The sequence below is a fragment of the Geotrypetes seraphini genome, chromosome 17 (genome assembly GCF_902459505.1).
Source record: "Geotrypetes seraphini chromosome 17, aGeoSer1.1, whole genome shotgun sequence".
Lineage (NCBI taxonomy): Eukaryota > Metazoa > Chordata > Amphibia > Gymnophiona > Dermophiidae > Geotrypetes > Geotrypetes seraphini.
The window spans coordinates 34598848-34620608 of NC_047100.1; the positions used below are offsets into that span (position 1 = coordinate 34598848).

Here is a 21761-nt window from a genome sequence, read left to right on the forward strand (position 1 = left end):
TGGTGCACTGTACATGGATGGAAGGGAAGGGGAGAGAGGAAGGAGATGGTGCACATGGATAGATGGGAAGCGATGGAAATGTAGGTAAATTTAAGAAGGAGGCAGAAAACTAGAAGAAAGCTGAATGTGAAAAATCTGTTCTAAAGATGGATTGTAGGGCAGAAAATGAAGGAGGAAGGAAAAGAAACAATAGATGGATAAGGAGGCCCTGGAAACAGTTAAAAGCACAGACAAAGGTATATACAACCAGAAACTAGGAACAAGATGATCAGAAAAATAAAATTGTTTTTCAGAACTAACAACTTTGAACAGTGCAAAATATAAAGACATTTCTTTCTACTTTTCTGGCGTACTGTGTGCAGATTTTGACATCTTGGGGTTTAATTTGTCTACATTAGTACTGTTAGTTTGTGGTCCTGTATTTGAAGAGAGTTTAGCTGTTCTTGGCGTGGGTGTTCTAGTGGGAATGGAAACGGAGAAGCATTGGCAAGTGTCATGGTCCCAAGTAGGAAGGTATTTGTGAATAATTTGATAAAATAACATCACCTTCTTTTTTTTCTAGTTATATGCCAGAGAGAGTCATTAGATTAATTTGTTTGTAATGTGCTCTGAGGTTCTCCATCTGCCCAGTAAGAGGTGAATCTAGGGATATGCTGTGTACTGTTAGAAGCAATCCATAAAATAACATAGTTGTTCCAAGCAAGGTTTCCTTGTAAATTTATTTTTCATTTCATCCAAAATGTATACATTGAGACAGCTACAACAGACAGTCATATAAAGTTCATTTAAATGGCTCAGGCAAAGCTTGTGTTTAAAGCAGTTTTTTACATTTTGTTCAGAAGCTTGAAAATGTTCTATTTACATACATATCACTTGTTAACTATTTTATAAGCATACAAATCAAACTAAAACAAAAATCTGATCAGCTGGTTCTGATTTCTAATCTGTTTTACTAACACAAAATCTAATAGACTTTAGCATGCATAAAGAGTTCTAGTGTGCAAGAAATGTCACTGAGAGCGAAAAGAAAATTATAGTTTTCCTTAGACTGATTTTATGCTTATGTTATGCATGTGTGCAGGTAAATTAGGGAAATCCCTTTTCTTCAAATTCACTGAGCTTTGGAACAACCTCCCTGCCCCGCTGCGGAACCTAGGCTCATTCCAATTATTCCGAAAGCATCTGAAAACCTGGCTTTTCTCCAAAACGTAAAACTATCGATTTAAAATGTAAAGCTAGCTTATCCTCTTCATAACCTCTAATTTCTTATTATGTCCTTCCCTCATTTATTGAATTACCTGTAAACTGTGTCGAGCTCTATCTTTATGGAGATGATGCGATATACAAACTTAAGGTTTAGTTTAGTTATGTTGGTCAATATGAAATCTGTAGGGATTGTGATACTTTAAAGAGGACGAAGAAAAGAGATGTGATAAAATGAGTTTCAGTTCTCACAGTCCTTTTCTAATGAAATAGAGAACAGGATTAATAAAGTGAGTGTGCAAATTAATATCAATATGTACTAAAGAAAGGCTACCATAATATATATCATATTTAGAGGGGAATTCAACGAAGGGCATTAAGCATGTTAGGAATAGAATGGGCATCTTTAGCGGTTAGTGTATGCTAGCGTGATTTGTGCACGCTAATGTGCATAGCGCCCTTTGTTAAATTCTCCCCTAAGTGACTTGAAATTTTGATTTGAGAATCATTAGAATTCTTAGTTTGACCTTTTTTTTTTTAATTAACAGAGATAATTTATTCTTTCTGATAATACTAGAACTAAAGAATATGTCATGATCCTAACAGGTAACGCTTTCAAAACACATTAGAGAAACTATTTTGTAACAAGGAACAATGAAACTGTGAGATTGGGCAAGTTTCTAACAATTATTACGCCTGAAGGTTTGGAAAGGAAGAGTCCTGCTTGTTCCAGGGAGAATACAGGGACTGGATCTACTCGAGCATCTTAATGACCTGGACTAGTCACTGTGCTTGGTGGACCTTTGGCTTGACCCAGCATGGTATATTTTATTTTACTACGTTATGGAGATTTTCCCATTCACTATAATTTCTAGTGTAGAATTTGTGCTATTAACTGATTGTTTATTAGTTCAAATCAACATGAAGACATTATAGAATGGATAATCTTGGAGATTGTTCTTATCTTTTGTCATTTATGTGCTATATGGGTGTCCTCTGTGCACAACAGATTTGTATTTTGTTAAGATGCCTTGGGTGCTGTATCTTAAGTTAAAAATATGCCCCGGTGGGCAATGATTTCAAGCAAGTAAAACTATTTGGATACTTCCCCAAGATCACAGGGTTTTCTTCCAGTCTTATCTGAGTCATCTGTTCTCGAACATAACGTGTGTTGTTAGATTTGCAGAATGTATCATCTGTGATCGAAGTGATGTTGTTGGCCTGAAATAGAACATTTCTTAATTAGCAAGCATTTAAAAGACATTGCATATAGATTTAGATAGTTGGATTTAATTGCTTTTAAAATGAATTCTTTAAAATGTTTTACACATTTCTCATAAATTCAAGGCAATTAACCCAAATCTGAACTTGAATCAAAAACTGGGCTGAACCTTTTTTTTTTTTTTTTCTTCAACTATAGCAGAAGTTTAAGGAAAAGAAAATTAAGGTTCAAACCAAAGGTCCAACCTGAACCATTATTTTGAGTCTTTGTTGAATTTCAATCGGAGCAGACCTACAAAAAGAAATTTAAGATATACATTTGAAATAAGGGTTTGACCAAAAAATATAAAGTGATGCATTGGCTAGTTACAGAAGCATTATGAATCCAAATAAGTATTTAAAATCAATATTTTAGGTTTAAAATGGGTAGGGACAATTAAAAGGAGAAGTGGAAAAAATGCAGCGCTTCTATAAAAGAAAATATTGGGGCTTCATGGGGGAAATAGAGGCATGTACCATTAAGTACTGAAAGGCCACCGACATGGCAGGCAGCATTTCAATGAAGGGGAAGTCAAGGACTGGTGGTGTGAGAGTGTCCTATAATGCAAACGTGGTCTTATCTGACTCCCAGTGGTTAGTTGGGTCCTGTCTCACCAAATCTTGTTTGGGATTTCACTCTACCTCCTCTTGCTTCTCAGTATCCAGGGGAATATTTCCCTTTCAAGCTTCCAAGGAGGATCTCCCTGATTCCTTACTGTATGCTTAAGGATGCTGTTTACTTTGTTATTAGAGTTTACCATATTTAGGGGAGTGTGTGGTGCAGTAGTTAGAGCTACAGCCTCAGCACCCTGAGGTTGTGGGTTCAAATCCCACACTGCTCCTTGTGACCCTGGGCAAGTCGCTTAATCCCTCATTGCCCCAGGTACATTAGGTAGCGTATGAGCCCACTGGGACAGATAGGAAAAAATGCATAAGTGCCTGAATATAAACCTCTTAGGCTATAAGTGGTATATACGGTAAATAGTAAAAAAAAGATATATATTTCTATAGAAAAGCATCTGTTTGGGTTTCTGTGTCATGCAAAAGTCAGTTCAGCAGCGTAGCAAATATAAAAGGATGGAGACTGGAAAAACTGGGACTCTTTTCCCTGGAAAAGAGAAGATTAAGAGGGGATATGATAGAGACTTAAAAGATCATGAAGGGCATAGAGAGAGTAGAGAGGGACAGATTCTTCAAACTTTCAGAAAATAAAAAAACAAGAGGGCATTTGGAAAAGTTGAAAGGGGACAAATTCAAAACAAATGCTAGGAAGTTCTTCTTTACACAACGTGTAGTGGACACCTGGAATGCAATTCCAGAGGACGTTATAGGGCAGAGTACGGTACTGAAGTTTAAGAAAGGATTGGACAAATTCCTGCTGGAAAAGGGGATAGAGGGGTATAGATAGAAATTTACTGCACGCCGCGTGAGCGGACTGCTGGGCGCGATGGACATCAGGTCTGACCCAGTGGAGGCATTTCTTATGTTCTTATGGCGTTATTGCTGTTGTGGAATCTACTATCATACATGTAAAAGACAAGTTAAGCTCTCTACCTCTTTCGTCTTGTTTAAATTTCTAGGTGAATAGTGCTGTGAGTGACAAAATCATTTGACATTCAGCAAATAAGAACATAAGAACATAAGCAGTGCCTCCGCCGGGTCAGACCATAGGTCCATCCTGCCCAGCAGTCCGCTCCCGCGGCGGCCCAAACAGGTCACGACCTGTCTGAATCACTAGAAGGGGCCCCCTTGCCACCTTGGTTTCCCATTGAGTCCTATCTTCCCATCGAAGTCCTAACCCTCCGGTCTTGCACATGCACGACCTGGTTGGGTTTCTATACTTATTACCTGGTTAGCTTTCTATACCTGTGTTACATCCCAGCACCTCTCTCAGTATCCCACGATCCCTTTATCCCTCAGGAATCTGTCCAATCCCTGTTTGAATCCCTGTACCGTACTCTGCCTGATCACTTCCTCCGGTAGCGCATTCCAGGTGTCCACGACCCTTTGGGAGAAAAAAAACTTCCTTGCATTTGTTTTGAACCTATCTCCCTTCAGTTTCTCCGAATGCCCCCTCGTACCTGTTGTCCCCTTCAGCCTGAAGAATCTGTCCCTATCCATCCTCTCTATGCCCCTCATGATCCTGAAGGTCTCTATCATATCTCCCCTGAGCCTCCTTTTTTCCAGAGAGAAGAGCCCCGGCCTATCCAACCTCTCGGCGTATGGGCAGTGTTCCAGCCCTCTTACCAGTTTCGTTGCTCTCCTTGGACTCTCTCAAGTACTGCCATGTCCTTCTTGAGGTACGGCGACCAATATTGAACGCAGTATTCCAGATGTGGACGCACCATCGCTCGATACAATGGCATGATGACTTCCCGCGTCCTGGTTGTTATGCCCCTCTTTATGATGCCCAGCATCCTGTTGGCTTTTTTCGAGGCTGCTGCGCACTGTGCAGATGGCTTCAGTGATGCATCCACCAGCACACCCAAATCTCTCTCTAGACTGCTGTCTCCCAGCAATGCCCCCCCCAATTTGTAGTTGAACAACGGGTTCTTTTTCCCTATATGCATGACCTTGCATTTTTCCACGTTAAAGCGCATTTGCCATTTGTTTGCCCAGTCTTCCAGCTTGTCCAGGTCCCTTTGCAGGTCCTCACACTCCTCCCTGGATCTAACTCTGCCGCACAGTTTGGTATCGTCTGCAAATTTTATAACCTCGCACTTTGCCTCCTTTTCCAGGTCATTGATAAATATGTTGAAGAGTAACGGCCCCAGCACCGATCCCTGTGGCACACCGCTCGTGACTCCCCGCCAGTCAGAATATTGTCCCTTTACTCCGACCCTCTGCAGTCTACCCGACAACCAGTGCTTGATCCATCTGTGCACATCCCCTCCCACCCCGTGGTTCCACAGCTTCCTAAGCAGCCTTTCATGTGGCACCTTGTCGAAAGCCTTTTGAAAATCGAGGTAAATGATGTCTATGGGTTCCCCATTGTCCACCTGACTGCTTATTCCCTCAAAGAAGTACAAAAGGTTCGTTAAGCATGACCTTCCCTTACAGTTTTGGTTTTTTCTTAAAGTTGAATGCTACCACCGAACTGTAATGCATACGATGATGGGAAAAGGGGGTGTACGTATAGGTATATAAATAATCTGCACAGAATTATCCGGTTCATAGACAAAAAGCACGCGCCGACAAAGGCGCGCCAACCACCCAGCGCAGACAACTGAGCATAAGGCGGAAGCGCGCCGAAGAGAAACAGTATTTTAAGGGGTTGTTGTCGCGCGCTTTTGACCTGTCACCAAATTATCCTAGATGCGTTTCCATTGAATAATAGAGAAAGGAAATGTATTACACACCTGAAGGTGAAGTATGCGTAGACTTTCTGGCAAGTTCTGGGGAACACTTTCCAGCTCATTTTCAGCTAGGTAGAGGTAGGACAAATTGTTGAGTTTCTGTAAGGAATTATTGCTAAAAGGTTAGTTTTGATATGGCATTCATTTAGTAGGATTTATTTGCCACTTTTTTTTTTTAAAGAAATCCACCGAAGATGGTTCACAGCAAGAAAACAAACAAACATAGGCAACAGACAATTACAGCAGTAAACATCTTCAAATAAGAGTACATTGTAACATACGTAACTATGCTACTTACAATGTCAGTACAATATACATTAAATAATAAGCTGTAAGCAGAGGTGAAACATATAGACGGATAAGCTGCTCCTCATTGTCTCTCTTCACTTCTCTCCCCCACCCGCACGAGCTGCACTCAACTGTTAAGTCCCTCTTATCTGTGCCCTTCTCTTCCTCTGCCAACTCCAGACTCCGACCTTTCTGTCTTGCTGCGCCGTGTGCCTAGAACAAACTGCGTCTCGGGCAGGGTTTCAACTCCTTGGCTTCTGCATCTCCAACCCTTCTATGTCATGTTTGTCCAAGTTAGATTGTAAGCTCTTCTGAGCAGAGACCGTTTATTAAATGCCAAAATATACAGCGCTGCATACACCTTTCAGCACTATAGAAGTGTTAAATAGTAGTAGTAATGAGACAGAGAGTAACAAGATTTAAATAGAAATAAAGGTAACTAAAACTTAAGGAAAAATGTATGTGAACAATCGTGTCCAGTCCGACTTTCACTAACAAGATTTTTTTAACTCTTCTGACTTTCTTATCTTGGTTGGGTTTTCTCTTTCTTTCTCTCTGCAACTTTGATGAGATTGGTGTGCAGTGACAGTTATTATAAGAGGCCTGTATTAATTCTTCACACATATACTGAAAGCCTGAATAGAGCTGAATAAGAAAACTGAATGTGACCTAAGGATAAATATTTGTTGAAAACATAATAAATGGTGGCAGAAATCAATATGTTCCATCCACTCTGTTGGGTAGAGATAATCGTATGCAGGGCAGGATTAAAAGGTAGGCTGAGTAGGCATGTGCTTTGGGCCCAAAGAGGTCAGGGAGGGGCCCAAAATGCTACCTGCTCTGATGACATTAATACACCTGCCTCCAGATCCAGCTCCAGACGTCCAAGTAGTGCCGCCTCCCGCCTTCTTCATTACTCGGTGCAGTCAAACTCACAGTCTTCAAAAGACTACGGGCAAAGATTTCTACATGCTGCCCACTGGGATTGTGCATCAGAGGGAAGGCTTCTGGGTCAACTGTGGGCAGTATGTAGGAATTGCTGCCCATAGCCTTTTTAAGACTGCAAGTTTAGCTGCACTGAAGAATAAGGAAGGAGAAGGACTTGTGGAGCTGGGCCTGGAGGTACACTCTCACAGGAGAGGGAACATGGGGGCAGCAGAGGTGGGGAGGGGAATAGGGCCATGGAGGATTGGGTCCAGGGGGCTCAGTGTATTTGGGTGCCTAGGGCCCACCGAAGAATTAATCCTGCTCTGATCATATGGCATGTTTTGTAAGGTTATATAGAGAAAAAAGAAAGGATAGTAGTCCCAGTAAGATCGGAGAAGGAAGCATAAAGTGCTTCTGAGATTTTTCAAGTGGATGAATAAATGAAAATATTTTCCCTAATAATGTAATAAAGCTGGGTTGTAGCAAGCAATGCCCCCCCCCCTCCCAAAAATATGCTGGGACTGCTAATGCTGACTTGTTTTTCTTTCCAGCACTATCAATAGTACTTCCTTACTCTATGCCTCCCTCCAATTAAGCACGTAAACTTCACCTATATGTATAGTTAGTTGTTAATGACTGATCTGCATTAAATAGAACATTAACTGACTAGTTTAATAGAAACCTGCTGAATCTTGATGTCTAAACTAATGGTGTCTGTGGTCAAGTCTATGGCAGAGGAAGTGATCAACTGTCAAATACTATTTGCTGTACTGTTTTATGTGCTTGCCTAAGATATTCTTACCTATTTGTAAACCTACATTTATTTAAATTTAGCTCAAGGTTTATACTTTATAATTTGTTTATTTATAGACCGCATTTTGTAAAGTGGATCAAAAAAATCACATATATAATATACATAACAAAACACCCATATAAAATCAATCAACAAGAAATACATCTTCTTTCAACCACAATGTCCATTATTCCGCAACAGTTTTTCAGCTATTTTAATACTGTTTTAAAAATATTCAAATCTCCTTGCTGCCTTATATAGACTGGGAGGTTGCTATATTCTGGAGGACCAGCACACAAAAACTCGCTCATTTAAATTGTTTGTAACCTTATTTCTTTCCTTGTTGGAATATATAAATCACAGTGTCCCATAGAGAGCGCAACTTCTAAAGTGGAGTGTCCTTGAAGAGCTTACAATCTACAGTACCTGAGGTAGTAGAGGGTTGAGTGATTTGCAAAATAATATTTTACACTGGGAAATTTTCAGTGGGATTTTTTCCCCCCTCTTAATTCCTATTCTAAAAATTGTGAGTAGGGGCTGCCTAGTTGTTCAGGAGGAGACTTTCAGTTAAGTCTTGAACTTAACTAACTTCTGTAACATTGGCCATTGGGGCTGGGATGCTGTGGGAGTACTGTTTACAGTCCGTAGTGGGGGAGAGGGAGACTTGGTCATCAACCATTGGTGATGCACACACTAGGTTCTGGCTTCTGGTCAAGGACTAGAAATAAAGGCTAAAGAAGAAATAATGAATAAGTGGAGGTATTGCACTACTGCTACTACTTATCACTTATATAGCGCTGAAAGGCGCACCAGCGCTGTACATTTTGACATTTCTAGATGGTCCTTGCTTGGTTGATCTTGCAATCTAACTTGGACAGACAGACATGACATATAGGGTTGGGAATGCAGAACCCATAGTGAGAGGACTTAGGAGTCGAAAGCACTCTCAAAGAGGTGGGTGTGCTCACCCCAACACATATTGGCTTAATCTCTCCAAGTTTTTGCTGGCCATTCTGATATCTAAGGAGCACTATTTTAGATACTAGAGCAGGGACAGACAACCTTTATACATGGAAGGGTGTGTGGATATCAGTACTATCCTTGGCGGGCCTCAGCATTATGTAATATTGGAACCAGAAATGCACAGAGCTACATGGACCACCTGTGATTAAATAAGTAAAAAAAAAAAAAATGTTAAAAAGAAATTATGGCAACAGCATGCTAGTCGCTATTCTGAAAATATTTCTGAAATACATTTTTTAAAAATTGCTTGAACTGTGGTTTATATAGATATTCCATGGGCTTGTGGGCTGCAGGTAGCCACCCTTATGCTAGAGAGTATACTTGAGATATTCACTTGAGAGAATTTTGGAAGAAACTATCATATCTGGCCCACAGTTGAGGATTGCAGTGATTTTGGACCAGATTAGGGGTGGGGGATAGGGAATCATCCGAGTAGCTGGGAATGATGATGTAAGTTGTCATACCTCCAGTAGGAGCCAGTTTTAGATGTTGGAAACACCAAAAAAGAAGGTGAAAACTACTACACCATCAACGAGTCAGTTCTAACTCAAATAAGAAGTGAGATGAATATTAGAAAAGACTAGTTAGTTGTTAATGGGTTTCTTATGTTACCTTAAAGGCATTCGCTTTAATTCCTTTACTTTTAATTTTGTTGCTGTTTGCATTAAATACTGTTAGTTTGGAAGGTAGTGCTGGGATCTTCACGAGCTTGTTTTCAGCAAGTATAAGTTGATCTAATATGAGAAGTTTTGAAAAGGCGCCGTCTTCAATCTCTTCAATCTGATTTCCAGTCAAATCAATTCTTTTTAAGGTAGCTTTAAAAAGAAAGAGAATATGCAAATATGTTATGTTTGTTTTACATAATTTAGATCATAATATACAATAATAGTTTTGTTTACTGGTATTTGTTGCTGGTTGAAGACGGTCATCAATGCAGTTAGGGAATGGCTGTGTTTGATATAGCTTAACACAGTCCTTTAACCCTTGACTATATATTGGTAATCATTTTGGTAAGATATATTTAAATTTGTTTTATGGAGAGAATGTGTTGAAGGCAGGGTAGCCGTTTTGGGATCTTTAATATTGCTGAGTTTCGCCTGTTAAGAAGTATTAAAACATCTTTAGACCACATTAGTTTTCACACAATAACTCAAGCTGTATTGATGCCTCTAATTGACTACTGCAATTCACTATATGAGGGCATCACAGAGAAACTTCAGTATAGAATTCAGCTCATGCAAAATATGGCAGCTAGACTAATTAGTGGGCTAAAATGATGTAACAGAACAACTCCTGTACTATGTGATTTGCACTGGTTACCAGTACAATACAGGATCAAATTCAAATTTGCTTGCATTGTTCTTAAGACTCTAGCTGGCCAAAGTTCATAAGTGCAAGCTGTCTTCTACGTCATAATGAAGACACCATGAGACTTCACAAAATCAAAGTTTTACTATACCCATCATTAAAATCTGTCCAATATATGAGACATCATACATGCACTTTTCAGTACCTGGGTACTAAAATCTGGAATGATCTTCCAATAGTACTTAGAACTATGCCTACCTACTGCATATTTTGTAAATGACTGAAAACCTATCTCATTGAACAATGGGCTTCACTCAGTCCATGATATTTAGCAATATTATTTATATTTTTCAGTATTTTTGTTCTTGATCACTCTTTGTAAATATTTGTAATCTTTTGTAAACCACTTTGAATCCAGTAGGAGATATAGCAGTATATAAGATAGCATTAGCATCCACATTCTTTAGTATAAATAATAAAGAATCTATTGCTTTAAATGTAATGACTCAGTGTTATTTGTCCTGAAGTTTTGGAGCCACATGTGATTCTTTGAGATTGCCTTTTGATACCACAGAATTTTTAAAACCATATACAACAGAATACAACAATCGTAGTAAATTTACATTTTTAAATTAGAAGGAAAATGACAGGAGCTGAAGAGGCTCACTGAATTACAAAAATTGATTTTTAATGGATTAATTTCTGGATAGCTCAGAATCTGTCAAATAAAATCTCAGATGAAATGGAAAGCCATCATGCCTCTCTCCTAGTAGTATCTCCCAATAAAGTCCAGTGTTCAAGTTGCCACAGGGGAAACAATTCAAGCATCGCTGCATAATTAATATCGCTTCTAGCAATGACACATTGAATTTATAATGAAAGATGTGATTGGGATTGGTTTCTCACATTGTGCTGTTTATGTACTCTATACAAAACTTCCTTCTCAAAATTATGTAGGTTCATAAAATTAGCTGAACCACAGTAACTTTACAAAATTGATCCTTAATCTTGAAATAAAAATGTACTGTTGATATGGAACTTTTAACTTTGGCTTTACAAAATAGAGAGTTATATGTTTGAGACAACTGCTTTTTTATGTAACTTGTGCTTAGGAGCCCTAAAAGACTGAAGTTAAAAATATACTTACGAAAATCCTCAAAATCTTTGGCGGTAATTTTCTTTATCTTGTTGAAGCGTGCATAAAAGTAGGCTGTCTCTTTTGGCAGAGGCGGAACAGTATCTATATTCATTTCTTCACAGTAAACTGATCCACTTAGACATACACAAAGCAGGCATGTGGGCAAATCTGAAAGTGAAAATGGGGACATTTTATGGTGTATGTATAAATTAACCCTATATTTGCAACTTTGATCATTCCACACACAGATTACTGTAACTCACTCTATCATGGAATAAACCAAAAAGAAACTCGCCAAATACAACTAATTCAAAATACAGCGATTAAACTCATTCATAAAGCAAAAAAATATGACCACCACCCCCCTACTCCGAGAATCTCACTGGTTACCAGTCTCTCATAGAACAACTTATAAAATTCTTCTCTTAGCCTTTAAGATCAAGACTTCTCACCAGCCTGCCTTCCTTGATAAATATTTTATTCCACATACTCCTTCCAGGGCTCTTAGGTCCACTAACCAGAACTTACTAACAGTCCCTCCAATCAAAGATTTATACTATACCAGAAACACCATTTTCTCAGTTGTCGCGCCCTCTCTCTGGAATGCAATGCCATCAAATCTTCGTTCTGAAAATTCCTTAAACAAGTTTAAAACACTCCTCAAGACATTTCTCTTTAAAGATTCCTATCAAAATCCCAACTGAAGTTCCAAATAAAAACAGGACAACAAAAATGCTTCCAGGAAGCGATACCCCATTCTTTCCTTTCGTCTTATCCTCCCCTCCTTTCCTCATTTTATTTTTATTTATTCAATGTAATTTAAAAACCTTCCCTTCCCTTTTGTTTCATACCCTTCATAATCAAGTCTTTGTATCGACATTGTCCCCCCCTATTATTATTTCATTTTCTTTATATACAATTTTTTTATAATTTTTATCTTATTATTGTAAACTGACCACATACTTGTGATGGTTGTTATATCAAAATATTAATAAACTTGAAACTTGGAACAATGTAGTAACTGTACAATGATAGGAACCAGACATTGGGTTAAAGCAGGCTCACTTTTCTGTCTAATCATCCATTCTCACCCCCCTCGCCTGCCTAGCATACTACCCCTCTCTTCACCCATGTCAATCCAGCTGGCCTCCATAGGAAGAAAATCGTGGTGCCTAGGGTTGTGCCTATCTTCTCTGTCATTTTAGTTTAAAGTGCAAATTGGATTTCAGAAATGAACCTAATCACACCTTATTCTGGATGGAGTTGATAACCTCCTCCCTGACACCTGAGTTTTTTTTTCTTTTTCCCTTTCCCTTCTTTTTCCTCCCTCTCAATCAAGGCCCCCGTTCTAGTCCCCTCCTCTTGCCCCTATCACCCCTCTCTGTAAGTCGCCTAGAGCCTGAATAGGTATGAGTGACTTCGGCAGAGACTGGAGCAGTATAACTACTCCTTCTCCACCAGCCTCAACCAGAGCAGCTCCAGCCTTACAAAAAGAACAGGCTTTCTGCTCCTAAGGTAAATCCGGGAAAGCTCCCGTGGGCTCAGCTCCAGCTCTGTGGTCCTTTCCTAAGTTGAAAAAGTCATTGCTGCAAACTGTAAGTACTTCTAAGTCTGCTAAAGTATTGTCAAAATTTAAGAGAATTGCCCCACAGGAGTCCTCGGTTCGGGACCCTATCCCGGCAAAACAGCCTTCCATTCCTCTTTTGGTTCCAGCAGCATCTCCCATGGCCCAGGACCAAATGGCCACTATGACTAATATTTTCTCTATGTTTAAAAAATTTATGCAGGATAGTGCTGTCTTATTTCAGTAGCCCTCCCCTGTTTCTGACAATCTGCAACTTCAAGCCCCTGAATGTGCAGATTTTTCTACTACCCCAGAGATATATGTTCCTGCACATGAATCCATCCACCAAGATCCTATTTGGACTCCTCATACATCTGTTTGTACTTCGCCACTGCACACTGCCAATTTGTCTCCACGATGGTCTGTCTCAAGATTTCTCTAGCCAACAAGACCCTACTTCTAATACAGATTCCCCTCTTATAGAACAAGGAGAAGACTATTCTTATCCAAAATTCCTTCAAAAAGTATCCACTTTACTTAGTCTTAACCAAGCTTCTATAAAACCAGGAAAGGATTTCCAAGCAATTCTTCAGTCCTGCAAAGCTCCGTCAAAGGAGTTCATAGCTTTGCCTGTCCACCAGGTCTTACAAGATCTTCAGCTAGAAAATTGGCAAAAAACATATTCTATTTCTACAGCGTCTAGGTGTTTAGAATTAAAATACAAAGTCCATGATCTTACCCAATTGCCACACCATTTCATGGTTTCGGAATCAGCTATTAAGAAGGCTAAAGCATCAAGAACAGAATACCACACTCCACCAGTTAAAGAATATCATTTACTGGATTCTATGAGGCAGAAAGTCTACCAAATTGCTATGCTCGCTTCCAAAGTAATAGATCATCAGCTTCAAATCCTGCATTTTCATCATTCCATTTTAGAACAAATGGAAACAGCCTCACCTGATGAAGTCTCCACTCTACAGATTACCCTTCAGGAATCAATATACAGTACCATCTTATCAAGACTAACTATGATGCTTACGATATGATGTCTCATACTACAGCTGTAGAAATTGCACCTTGTTGTACAGCATGGCTAAAAGCGTCAGACCTTAGAGAAGATCTCCATGATAGGCTTGCAGATGCTCCCTGCTTAGGAGATAGTTTGTTTGGAAAAAAGTTAAGGATGCCGTTTCCCAACTCAAAGAAGATTCTTAAACCATACATGAGCTTTCAGCTTCCTCTTCAGATCAATCTCAGCAATTTCGCCAACCTTCTAATTCGTCCTATCGCAGAGCTTACCACCAGCAATTTTTCCAACAGTACTATCCACGCAGATGCTTTGTTCCTTACAACAGACCACCTTTTCAAAGATCACAAGGTGCTGCTTACCAACAAAAGCCACATCCAATGAACAGGAAACAATTACCAATATCCCAGCTTCCTCCACTTAAACCTACTCTTAGTTTTTGACAAACTACCTGTGTGTGTGTTGGGGGGGGGGCTTACTCAATTTCTCTCAGCATGGCAGCGAATCATGACAGACAAATGGGTCCTCACTCCCTCAACTTCCTCTCTCACTATCCAGCCAACAACCCCCCTCCACCAGCCATCACACCTTCTCAGCACATTCCACAACTTTTGGAGGCGATATCTCTTCTACTTCAATCCAGTGCTATCGAAGAAATGCAACACCATCAAGCAAATCTGGGGTTTTATTCCAGATTTTTTCTAATCCCAAAAAAGACTCAAGGCCTCCATCCTATTCTCGACCTTCATCCACTAAATGCCTGCTTCAAAAAAGAAAAGTTTAGAATGATTTCTCTTCCAGCCATTCTACCGCTCCTCAGAAAAAACAACTGGTTAGCTGCCCTAGACCTCAATGATGTCTACACCCTCATTCCTATTCATCAAGCACACTGGAAATTCCTTCAGTTCAAATTTCTCAACAACCACTACTAATACAAGGTCTTGCCTTTTGGCCTTTCTTCAGCACCTCGTGTCTTCACAAAGTGCCTAACTGTAGTAGCTGCCTATCTGTGAAGGCACAATCATGCAGTCTTTTCTTACCTAGACAACTGGCTTCTTGTAGCACATTCTGAGGACCAGTTGCGACACACGATCCACTTCACCATTCAAACCTTACAAGATCTAGGTTTTCTCATCAACTTCCAGAAGTCACAATCACACCAGTTCACTCCCTCACATTCATTGGAGCAAGTATAAATACAATTACTGCAAAGGTCTACCTACCAGAAGATTGACATCAGGCCATAATCCAGTTGGTCTCCCACCTCAGACAGTCATCTTGAACTACAGCAAGAAATTTCTTATGCCTACTGGGTCATATGGCTGCATCCCTATCCCTGGTGTCCCATGCAAGACTCCATATGTGTCTTCTCCAATGGCACCTCAAGTTGCAATGGAATCAGTGTGTCTAACCACTTTCACGGCTTCCACACTATGGTGGGCTCAATCCCCTTTCCTAAAAGAGGGTTGCCCATTCGAACCTCTTTCTCCTCAACTCACCATCACGACGGATGCTTCACCAAGGGTTGGAGAGCACATTTAGACCAAATGCAAACTCAAGGTCAATGGACATCGACGGAGACAGTCTTCATATAAATCACTTGGAACTTTGAGCAATCTACTATGCTCTTCAAGTGTTCAGTTCTTACATTCTCAATCGACGGATTCTCATTCAAACAGACAACCAAGTTGCGATGTTTTATTTGAACAAGCAAGGGGGCTTCGGTTCCCTCCCTCTTTTCAGAGAAGCTTACCGTCTTTGGACCTTTGTGCTTTCGCATCACATAGATTTGCATGCGATTTACATCCCAGAAGAAGACAACACCCTTGTGGATTCGCTCAGCAGGAAACTCGATCCACACGAGTGGACGTTAAACCCAGCTGTGCTTCATCATCTGTTCCAGCTGTGGGGAACCCCACTGATACACTTGTTTGCTACTCAAGAAAATACACAATGCCAAAGGTTTTGCTTGTTATACCCAGCTCCACAGGTCATCGCAAGAGATGTGTTTTCCATTCCATGGAGCCAACATTTCCTTTATCCCTTCCCTCCAGTTCCTCTCATTTCCAGGTCCTTCGAAAAACCCTCAAGGACAAGGCTCACTTAATCCTCATTTCCCCTTGTTGGCCCAGACAGATCTGGTGTCCTCTACTCCAGGACCTTCTCGATGCTCCACCTTGTCCGTTGGGACATCATCCTTCTCTACTCTCACAACACAACGGTCATCTGTGCATCCCAACCTCTGCAGCCTCAACCTCACAGCGTGGAAATTGAGACATCCATCTTAGACAGTGTTTCAGTCTCCCAATCAATAAAAACTGTACTTCTTGCAGCCAGACGTCCTTCAACTAGAAAGTCTTACCAGTCCAAATGGAAACGCTTCTCAATTTGGGCAGCATCTCAATCTCAGGATCCTCTCCAATGTTTAGTCCTTTCCTTCTTAATCTACTTATTGCACTTATCCAAGCCTGTCCTAAAATCCAACTCAGTCAGATTTCACCTCTCAGTCATTTCAGCATTTCATCTTCATGTTGATGGTAACCTATTTCTCAACACCCCTAAGTTGCTCGTTTTCTAAAGGGACTCTCCAACCTCGGACCTCCGCTCAGAGATCCTCCTCCTTCATGGGATCTTAATATTGTCCTGGATCAACTCATGTCAGCTCCCTTTGAACCTCTGGGCTCTGCTTCCTTGGGATTTCTTACTTAGAAAGTAGCTTATTTAACAGCGCTGATTTTGGCCAGAAGAGTCAGTGAACTTCAGGGTTTAGTAACGTACTATCCTTATCTTCAATTTTTTCCAACGAAAGTACGCATGAGGACACATCCAAAGTTCCTTCCAAAGGTGGTCACGGACTTTCATTTAAACCAAGCCATAACTTTACCATCTTTTTTTCCTCCTCCTCATGATTCTCCAGCGGAAGAGACCTTCACACGTTGGATTGCAGACGTGCATTACTTTTTTACCTAAAGCAGATTGCTGATTTTCATACAACAAATCAGCTTTTTGTCTCTTTCAACCCTTCTACCCAGTGTCAACCAGTTGCTAAGAGAACGATATCGACATGGATTGAGCATTGTATCTCTTTTCTGTTATAAACGAGCCAAGATGCCATCTCCTGGCATCGTGGGAGCACATAAAGTACGTGCTATGGCTTCCTCAGTAGCACATCTTCACTCCATTCCCATTCAGAACATTTGTAATGCTGCTACATGGTCTTCAGTTCATACCTTTTCCAAACATTATTGTTTAGACCAGGGATATCAAAGTCCCTCCTTGAGGGCTGCAATCCAGTCGAGTTTTCAAGATTTCCCCAATGAATATACATTGAAAGCGGTGCATGCACATAGATCTCATGCCTATTCATTGGGGAAATCCTGAAAACCCGACTGGATTGTGGCCCTCGAGGAGGGACTTTGAGACCCCTGGTTTAGACCAAAGCTTGGCTCAAGATACCCAATTTGATCAATCTGTTCTAAGACATTTATTTGCAATCTAACGAGTTCTACCTCCCGTATTTTTACTTAAGCTTGGGACTCACCTTCAAGTGTGCCTGCATCTCCCTTGCTGGTCTCCATAGAAAGCGCAGTTGCTTATCTGTAACAGGTGTTCTCCGTAGACAGCAGGGGAATGCAGCCACACTTGCCCGCCCACCTTCCCCTCAGTTCTCCTTTTTTAGCTAGAGGAGAAAACTAACGTTTCGAGGGGAGGGGCTACAGAGGTAGCACACCTGCACATGCCACTAAGGTAAAACTTTACCATACCATTACAGGATGGGGATGGGGGAGGGCTAGGGGGTCTGGATTTTACGATTGGAAAATCTGGCAATTCTAGGCATAGATAACTTGACTCCAATTTATGCAGCTTGTACACTGCACGCAGTGCTTTCACTTCCTTCTCCTGAGCTCCCGTTTTTGAGCCCTTCCAGCCTCTGATGGGACTTAACAGTACTTCTTTAGCTCTTATATTGGCTCTATGAATCCTTCCAGTGTCCATATTGCCTGTGCTGGAGATACTGGTGTGCCACATAACATGTTGGTTAATGTACGTGTGCCTTGGGCCTGAAAAGGTTGGAAAATACAGATTTTATGTGCTGCTTATATTACTTACCGACATCGTTTGTTGACGGTGGTAGCTTTGTTGCACCTTCATCCCTCTGGAAGAGTATATCAATTATAGCTGTGGTTTTCTAAAAGAAATTCAGAATTATTTTTAAAAAGAACTCTTGAAGACACTCAAGTAGAAATATAACTTTATATACCTCTTAAAAGTTTAAAGGACATGTTTACTAAAGAGCACTGGGGAGAAGATTCTCAAAACTAAAATGTGCCTTTAACGGACTCACCAAACCGGTTCCAGCCAGTTTAGCATGCATGTATTTTAGTGGCGGATTATCAAAACGGCTTACCATGGTCTTTTTCGAGTTTTTTAGCCGTCTTTGCTGCCAGGGGTGGATTTCTGCAAGTTGTGCAAGCGCTGCAGGAGAGAGTGGGCATCTCTCCTGCTGATCTTTGATTTGGTGTTTTTTTAAATTTTAATTTGCATGGGGGGAGGGGTGTCTGAGCTGTCAAACCTTACTTTCCTGTCAGTGCCTGAGCCAATCAGCAAGCAAGGCAATGACAGCTCAGACCTGTCGGCAAATTTTGGCCGCTAATGTGGCATAACTAGGTTAGGAAATCACTCGGAGTGCTCATTTTAATATTTATGACCTCGTTGTACTATATTTGCATGGCAGTATCAGAGACTGCTAGAAAACTTGGAAAAGACCACAGTAAGCCGTTTTGATAATCCGCCGCTAAAATACATGCATGCTAAACCAGCTGGAACCGGTTTGGTGAGCACGTTAAAGGCACATTTTAGATTGAGCATATTCCCCTAAAGCAATACGCCATAAAAGCAAAGGTTTTGCAAGACATTTTCCCTAATGCATCTTACTTTTAGGCGCTATGACTATTGTTAGGTGACTGCAATGTACAGTCCCCTCCCAATCTCTACCCTTTACCCCATTCTATGGACTTCTGCCACTAAAGCATGCTAGGTGTTGACAGGTGCAAAAACCCACTCTCTAAATGACTTGATTCTATATGCACCTTTTTCACTCTTGATTGTGGTAACACCTCATAGTGTTCAGAATTTTAAGTCTATGCCTTGTAAATATCTTTATTTGCTTTATCATTTTGTGTGATTAAACTAGTGACAGAGAGACAGCAGACTACATCAGGGCTGCTCAAGTCTGGTCCTCGAGATCTACTGGCAGGCCAGGTTTTCTGGATATCCACAATGAATATGCATGAGAGAGATTTGCATACCATGAAAGCAGTGCAGGCAAATCTCTCTCATGCATATTCATTGTGGATATCCTGAAAACCTGGCCTGGCAGTAGATCTCAAGGACTGGACTTGGGCAGCCCTGGACTACATTTTGTCCACTGTATATGGACAGCTTGTTCCTTTTAGTGGAATATACAAGTGTGGCATGTGGAAATATCTTCATTCATGCAAATTGCTATCTCAATATCTACACCTGGGTAGTTTATTAGCATTAGTAGACTGGTTGATTCACCAGGTTTATTAAAACTTCATGAAACATATATTTCTCTTTAGCGTTCACATCTAAGAAAATGTGTGCCTTGCCATGATGCATCTACTACTATGAAGTCACTAATGTAATATAATGATTTATGCTAGCATTCCACCTATTGCGTGGGAAACATATTGAAGCGGGTAAAGGTTATTTGTGTGTCGATTTATTTAAAAAAAGGCATCATATCTTGATATTTTCTTCAGCATGTGTCTAAATCTGATTTATTTAGGGATGGGAAAATTGATGAAAAACAAGGGAATAGAACTAAGAAGGTTTTATCTTCAAACATTTATAAGCCTTATACATGTATCATGTTTGTTGATTTTCTTTTAACTGGCTTAAGTAAAGATGCTTCTTGTTTTCAGCAGTGTCTGAGGTCAGACTGCCAACTTGCTTAAAATGAATTGTACATTTTAACTTGTTCTAAAAGCTGTCATTTGTAGAGAGAAAACCCATTAATGCAAATGCTTTTCTACCTCCTTCAAATTCCTGTTGTTTTTCTCTTCCTCAAAATATGGGCAGACATGCAAAAACAAATGAGTATTTGAAACTTGGCAAGTCACTTCTAAATACAAAGTCAGTACCTTATTTACGTTTGCTCCCTGTGGATTATCTTCAAAATGTTGTTTGAATAGTTGTCCATCTTCTGTCTCGTAGTCATAAATGTTGATTGATTCTTGCTGGATAGGTGGTGCTGACTTCACCAAAGGTGCAAGCATAAATAATAGAAGTGCCTGTTGCAAAGTCTTCATTTTAGCAAAGAACAGAATATGTGGCTGGAAAGTTAGAGGAAAACTGCTGGAGTGCTCACTTTGGGTGAATATTTTCCGAGAGTTCAAATATAGAAAAGGCAATCTGTCAAAACACTATTGAGAGCCTGGAGGACTAGTTGGCAGAGGTTTCTAAAGCAGGGGACCATGGAACAACCATTAACCCTTTTGTTATATGCAGTGGTATTTTAATTAGCTCACAGTAGTCAGGATATGTACACATATGCATATAAACAGACTGAAATTAAAGGGCATAATAGAACTATTTATTACCTAATTTAATGGATTAAAATTTCCATCATGGGACTTAACACCATATGTTGCTCATTTTCATTTTTCTGTTGCTTGCCAGAACATTTTTTTTATACAGTGGAACAGTCTGTAAATCCCTGCCTTGCAAAATATGGTTAGAACTGTACAAATCAAGGGGATTTAATCATGTTCAAGAGTATCATATATAGTATCTAATTAGTATTATCTTTCATCCTGGAATCCTGAATTCATGTGTGCATGCAAGCAGTGGTCATTTGTTTTAGGATTTGAGTTGAACAGTTTCAATGCATCTCTTGCATACTACATTTTTATAGGTAGTGCTTTTGTTCTTAATTGAATTAGGATTTAATCATTTAGAAAATAGGAAATTGCCTTAAATTCAAGTAAAGAGCTTCTTTTCCAACAAGTTGCTTTAACTTTGAAAAAGTTACTTTATGACCCAAACAAAACAACATGAATAAAACCTACCAGGGTAGCATATATGGAGCTCTCCTTTCCTGAATGTCTCATTGATATGTTAATCCCATGTGGCTGAGGAAAGTAGTGGATATTTTCCAAGGCGCTGAAATAAATGCTGCCCTAAGATAGTTTTAAAAGCAGTTTTCAAAGGGTAAAAGGCTGTTCCAGTATTTTTCCTCAGGGTAAGAGAAAATCTCTTAGAAATGTACTCTGGACTATGCTAATAAGTAAATCATTTGAGCTGGCTACCACCTTCTAAGACTTAAAGCTATTTCTATTTTAATTGGTGTGTGCAGTCAGTAAATTGTTTTAATGAACAGACTAGTAGCATGTGCAGTAATGTCTTTTTTACATAGTCATATGTTTTTCATTTTCATGAGTGTGTCTGCTAGGAGAAGAAACAGCTGGTTTGTGCTTTCTCAACTTCTTCAAAGTACCCCCTAAGTCTAACAAATATCAATCGAGTACCCCCAACTGCCCAAGCTCCACCCCAGACCCCCGCCCCCATAATAATAGTACTAATTTCTTCTATTCATTTTTCATATACACATAATATAATCTTATTAACAATACATAATGGTAACCATAAAATTAAATTACACAAAGTACACTGTATGCAGAGAAAGTGTTAATTATCATTTATATAGTTTTTTTTCAAAGTGGTCAAGGCAGATAACTTTAAAATGTGCAATATCATCTCAGTAACCGCTACAGAAAAATAGACAAAAATAGTGCAAAATATAGACAGCAGATATAAATTCTCAAAACTGATATATTTTGATCACT

The 21761-nt window shown here is 39.9% G+C and overlaps 2 protein-coding genes across 4 annotated transcripts in view; one reads left to right on the plus strand and one right to left on the minus strand.

The window, feature by feature from the left end:
- Window positions 1–21761, plus strand: part of CENPP (centromere protein P) — a 366797-nt gene that overhangs the window by 70885 nt on the left and 274151 nt on the right. The gene's annotated exons all lie outside the window — the stretch shown is intronic.
- OGN (osteoglycin) lies at window positions 1668–20329 on the minus strand. Its single transcript, XM_033926064.1, has 6 exons — window positions 20058–20329; window positions 18001–18079; window positions 11306–11464; window positions 9463–9665; window positions 5823–5918; window positions 1668–2424 (listed from the first exon to the last, which is right to left on the minus strand). Exons 1-6 carry the CDS (start codon window positions 20223–20225, stop codon window positions 2254–2256), a joined length of 876 nt encoding a protein of 291 aa, XP_033781955.1. The 5' UTR covers window positions 20226–20329; the 3' UTR covers window positions 1668–2253.

Bases quoted from the DNA above. Each gene is read 5' to 3' on its own strand.
- OGN (XM_033926064.1), bottom strand. From the start codon at position 20,225: ATGAAGACTTTGCAACAGGCACTTCTATTATTTATGCTTGCACCTTTG. The intron at 9,666-11,305 runs GTAAGTATATTT...TTCTTTTTAAAG, and splicing joins CAAAGATTTTGAGGATTTTC to CTACCTTAAAAAGAATTGAT. The intron at 5,919-9,462 runs GTAACATAAGAA...AATTCCTTACAG, and splicing joins TTAAAGCGAATGCCTTTAAG to AAACTCAACAATTTGTCCTA.